Genomic DNA, 5,638 nt, shown 5'->3' with positions numbered 1-5,638 from the left:
AATTCTCATAAGTGTTTAATGCTCCTTGACCTAGTAATACTACTTCGGAGAATTTTATCCTGAGGGATTAAACAGACATGTCAAAGATTTATGGCTGTATGCGTGCTCAGTCATTCAGTTGTGTCCAACTCTTTGCAACCACATGGACTGTAGCCACCAGGTTCCTCCGTTTATGGGATTATCCTGGGAAGAATACTGGAGTGGGTAGCCATTATCTCCTCCAGGGGATCTTCACAACCTAGTGACTGAACCCACATCTCCTATGTCTCCTGCATTGGCAGGTGGATTCCTTACCACTGAGCCACCTGGGAAGCCTGACAAGGATTTATACTCAAGGGTGTTTGAAGTGGTATTATAACAGTGAGAAATTGGAAATAACAAGTGTACAACTATAGAAAAATGGTTAAAATATCATATACTCATGTTGAAAAACATGCAACCTTTACAACTCGTGTTTTTGAAGAAAGTTTAATGACATAGGAAAATAGCACAATATAATATTAAGTGAAGAAAACAGATAAAGGAAAGTAACAGTGAATATCTCTGGATGGTATAATTATAGGTACCTTTATAATTTTCTATATTTTTAAAAACTTCTAAAATGAATAAAAATTATAATCAGAAAAGAGTAATGACCATCATGTATGCATGAATATATCTCTAAAAGAAATCCAGGAAATCTGGGGTAGTTTTAGCACCTAGCTCTCAATAAACATTCATGGGGTGTGTAGACAGATGAATGAATAAATGGCAGTTGACACTTATAGGTACCATCACTGAGTTTATATGATTGCAAGAAGTAACAAATGAAGATTTATTAATTAAAAGGAGAAGAATTTCAGACCAGTCAGCACACTGAAGGATGACATAGAAGGTACTGAAGGAATCACAAAATGAGTGGCTGATGGCAGCTAAGGTGTGGGGCCGGTTGCTGTTCTTGTCGCCCAGCTGTCAGCACCATCTTTCTTCTCGTTCTATGCATCCTCGAAGTATCTCTCGAGCCTGCTGTTTTCACTGGTCTCTGTTCACTTTGGCCAGTGACTGAGCAAGTACAGATGAAATCAAAGTCACAAGTTCATTTCCCGTGTGAACCTGCAAACACTTCATCATACAGGGCGACAGTATCCCAAGGCCAAGTCTGGCTAGCCAGCTCTCAGAGATGGCTATTGGTCATGTGGACAAGCAGGGGGGTGGTGATGGATCATGGAAACCTGCCTCTAACTTTTGTGAGACAACTCAAAATGCCCGTGTCCAGAGGGCTGTGTGTTCTGTTCTTAAGGGTTGTCGTCTGAAACAGAGGTGTGCTATGCATAACATTAGCTACCCAAGGAATTAGTATAAAACGTAGCCATGTCACAGTATTTTTTAAAACAGATTCATAGTAAGCTGTTCATGGAAATGATTGATGAGCCCAATTGATCTACATTCTGTCCTACAAGGTATTAATATCTTTTGGCTATTTTGATCAAATTGCTGAACAGGATCTGGCTTCTCTGCAAGTGCATCGGGAGACAACATTGGATGCGTGAATGAAATCTAAATATTTCCACACCAGTGCATTCCCTTATCTGTACAGGAACCTGCATCAAAGAAAGCCATTAGACTAGTACAGAGCTTTCTGTATCTCTGCTCTTGGTGGCTTATCAAACACAGGATTCTTGATTGCGGTTACTCTTAAACCCAAGTATATGGTAACAGTACCCTGTTTATATCTCCTCTGTCTTGATCCTGCTAAGGTATTAAATTTATGTTTGTCTTTTCCAGCCTGAGTCACCTCTCATCACTCATTTTTCAAAACCTTTATTCAGGGATTGAGAAATTCGTGGTTTGGAGCCTGATAGTCCTTGTCCTAGAGGTCACAATGCCAGCAAACATGACTGATTCCCTTGAATCATTAGCTGGATATTTTATTCCTCAGGATTTTTAAGGAAGAGGAAGAGAATATTTTCTGAGCACTAACAGTGTGCTGTGGTTTACTAGGCATTTTCACATACAGTGTCTGAATTAATCCTCACTAATAACCAAATAGGTATAATTACCCCCAATGTTACAAATGAGAAAGCTGTGGCTTTGAGAACTTAAACGACTGAATCATAATTTGATTACTGGTCAGTTGGATTTCAAAACCTGTGATTTTCCCATTGGACACACTGACTCCCAAGAATAGCAGGAATTTTTTAGGCTGAACCTCATAGCACAACAATCAGCTGGGCTCCACTCAGCTCCTGCCTTTCTCCTGTAACTAAACTCCATTCCACTTTGCTTGTATTACCTTGGCAAAATCAGGCCTTTGCAGCAAGGCCATAAAATTAAGCTTTGAACCACTAATAAGGAGACCATTGATTTGAGCCTGCTTTCGATTTTGCTCTCAAACCCAGTTACTCTTTGTGTTTTACCTCATTCCCAGTAACTCATAACCCAGTCCAAGCTGGCGTAACTGGTACTTGCTGGGTGCTCAGCCTTTCAAGGCATATTGGACTCCATCATCCACTTGAGAGCCAGAAAGTTCTTCAGTTGTAGGAACATAAAGGTTACTATGGCAAAGGCAAGCACGGCCCTCCTCTAGGTCAGAGTAGCAAGCAGAACAACTTGCAAAATGATCTACCAGAGGAGTCTTGATGTGACCGCTAACTTCAGAACAACTGAGGAGAGCAAGCTGGGGGTTAATTTAAGACTGAAGGGGAATGAAAACCCAAGTGCGAAGCATCCTTCTGAGAGGCCAATTCCATCCAGGTTCTGAGCATCATAGTTTGAGATTGGAATGAAAATTGTCAGAGGCCTCTTAGAGTTAGGCATTACACATTAGGTTCAGATGTATCCCCAAGTCATCATTTTTAGAGATATCGAGGGGTTAACCTTCCAAGGTTGTTTGGCATCAAGTCCCAGACAAATCAATCTGTACTGTTTTGGTTTCTTCCTTTCCCATTTTTGTTGTCCACTTGGCAGCTTTCTAGAGAAATAATCTAGTTTAGAGCCTTAGGCGGCAAACTTCCGAGGAATGTATTGTGGAGACTAGGAGGTTGGATAAAGGGTTATAGGAAACTCAACATGGCTCAACATGGCTCCTAGATTTCTTCCCCACTATGCTCTTATAGTTTCTGCTGCCAGGGTTGCCCAGAGGGACCCTGAGCATAATTCCCAGTTGCCAACTGTCATTTTCTGTACCCACAAGAGAGCAGGATGAGGCTAGTCTCCTGGGCCATTTTGGAGGCATCCTCTTATGCAACCGAATTTCTTAGGGAAATGCAAATTTGGGAGTAAATGGCAGAAGGTCAAGCTTTGAGGAGCAAAGTGGGCCCAGTGTGGAGAGCTTGGCAGTGCCATGTTTTTGTACCTGCCCCTTTCTTCCCTTTAAGTGTCTTGGAATCTGTGGTTCAGCATCATCACCAGCAAGAAGCTACAAGTGACATAAGAGGCCAACTGAGGGGAAGGGGCACCACAGAGTTAAGAAGGTGGTGGGCTGGGTGGGTAGGGGGTTAACAGCAGAAATAATCACAAGACTGGCTATTTGTCAAAGAAACACTCTTTTGAACACCATGAAGCATGGGAAAAGACCAGCTTTAGTATCTATTTCAGGTTCCTACATTTATACAACCTCACTACATAAAATGTCTGATTATATCAGGGAGGGCAAGACTCCTCATTTTATCAAAGCAATCACTATAGTAAGCAGTTACAAAGAACAGAACCTCATTTTTCTAATACTGTGCTGTCTAATCTGATAGCCACTGTCCATGTGTAGCTCTTCAGCATTTGGAACATGGCTAGTTTGAATTGAGATGTTCTGTAAAGGTAAGATACACAGTAGACTTCAAAGATTTAGCATGAAAAAAAGTATGATATTTTATATTGATTACAGGTTGAAATAATAAGTTTGAGGTATATTGAGGCAAATGAAACATTAATTTTGTCTGTTTCTATTTTTACCTTTTTAACATGACTACAAGAACATTTAAAATTACATAGGTGGCTTGCAATAGATTTCTATTAGACAATGCTGTTTTAGTGCATTCAAAAATAAGATTTGAGTTTAAGCATCTTTCCAGTAGTACACTTGTTGCTTTAAGTAAGTATACCTGTATAGGAGAAACACACTCATTGCAAAAGAAGGGCAGGGAGGAATGGAGATTTGCAAATGGGGAAGCTGATTATAGAGGGTGAGGGGGTGCAGGGGTACAGGGGGTGGTCAGTTGCCAGAAGCAAGTGCTCTCTTTCCCCTATAGCTCTATCTGATCTCCTAGTTGGGGCTCTGCGAAGCCAGGGAGAGGCACTTTGAAACTGGTCTGCCTTTACCATCTTAGCCTTCAAGCTCTGAGTGGGACATGGTGGTGATGTAACGCACACTTTCCCTGCGCCCCTCTGGACCCCCATCCCTGGCCGAGAGAAGAAGAAGGCATGCGGCGAGCCACTTCTTCATAGCCAGGGCCATCTGGGAGAACTGTTGCCGCACCTCCTTCTGCCAATAGGCATAGATGAGTGGGTTGAGCAGGGAGTTGCCCACACCAAGCAGCCACAGGTACTGCTCCAGCACCAGGTAGAGGTGGCACTCCTGGCAGGCCACCTGCACAATGCTCGTGATAAGGAATGGGGACCAGGACAGAGTGAAGCTGCCAATGAGAATGGCCACCGTGCGCACAGCTTTGAAGTCACTGGGGGTCCGTGGGGGCCGGTGAGCCCTGGCCAGGGCTCCCACATGCTCCGTGTTGCGGATCTGCTGGCTGTGCGTGGAGGCAATCTTGAGTATGTCACAGTAGAAAAAGACAAAGAGCAGTAGGGCTGGAAAGAAGCCGACGCAGGAGAGGGTCAGCACGAAGCGCGGGTGAAACACAGCGAAGAAGCTGCAGGACCCCTTGTAGGTGGTCTGCTGGAATCCATGGATCCCGAGGGGAAGGAAGCCAATGAGGTTAGACACCAACCACAGCCCGGCAAGGCAGGCCCCGACCATGAACCCATTCATGATTTGGAAATAGCGGAGGGGCTGCTTGATGGCAAGATACCTGTCAAAGGCAATCAGCATGACCGTGAGGACAGAGGCGGCTGCAGAAGAAGTGACAAATGCCATCCGAAGTCTGCACAGCGTCTTCTCCGTGGGCCGAGCCGGGCTGGAGAGCTGGTCTGTGACTAGGCCAGAGATGGCCAGGCCAAGCAAGGCATCAGCCACAGCCAGATTCAAGGTGAAACAGAGACTGATGCTATCATTCTTGAGGATCAACGACAGTACCGCCATGGCCACGAGGGCATTAGCAACAATAATGAGGGAGGCCAGGACAGCAAGGATCACTCCAAATGAGACAGATGATTCCATGTCTTGAAGTGGCAGGATTTCCACTTACCAGGGGATACTGGCCCTTTAGCTCAAATTCTCACGGGCTGGGTGAGATGGAGCTGTGTGTTCAGAGCTGGCAGTCCAGGCTGGCGGCTGGCTGTCTTTGGGATCCTGCTGGTCATGGAGAATCACTCCCTCTCTGGTTTTCAGTCCTCAGCCTCTTGCCTCTCCAGTGATCTGAAGGCAGCAACCCCAGCGCAGATGTATCCCTCGGCCCTGAGCTAGTCCCTCCTCCAACAACCAAGTTACTAGACAACTCCCAAGTACCTGCCTCCTGTTGTCTCGCCAGGCTTTCTCCCTTCACTAATGTTT

The 5,638-nt window shown here is 44.7% G+C and overlaps 1 protein-coding gene across 1 annotated transcript; it reads right to left on the bottom strand.

The window, feature by feature from the left end:
* Positions 1-459: 459 nt before the first annotated feature.
* GPR119 (G protein-coupled receptor 119) lies at positions 460-5,638 on the bottom strand. Its single transcript, XM_086389273.1, has one exon. The coding sequence runs from the start codon at positions 5,303-5,305 to the stop codon at positions 4,298-4,300; it is 1,008 nt and encodes a 335-aa protein (XP_086245399.1). The 5' UTR covers positions 5,306-5,638; the 3' UTR covers positions 460-4,297.

Source organism: Bos grunniens, chromosome X, assembly GCF_055505025.1.
Source record: "Bos grunniens cultivar Pamir isolate PY7600 chromosome X, Bosgru_T2T1.0, whole genome shotgun sequence".
Classification (NCBI taxonomy): Eukaryota; Metazoa; Chordata; class Mammalia; order Artiodactyla; family Bovidae; genus Bos; species Bos grunniens.
Note: the sequence above shows the minus strand (reverse complement) of the source record. Positions and strands in the feature narration are given on the sequence as shown.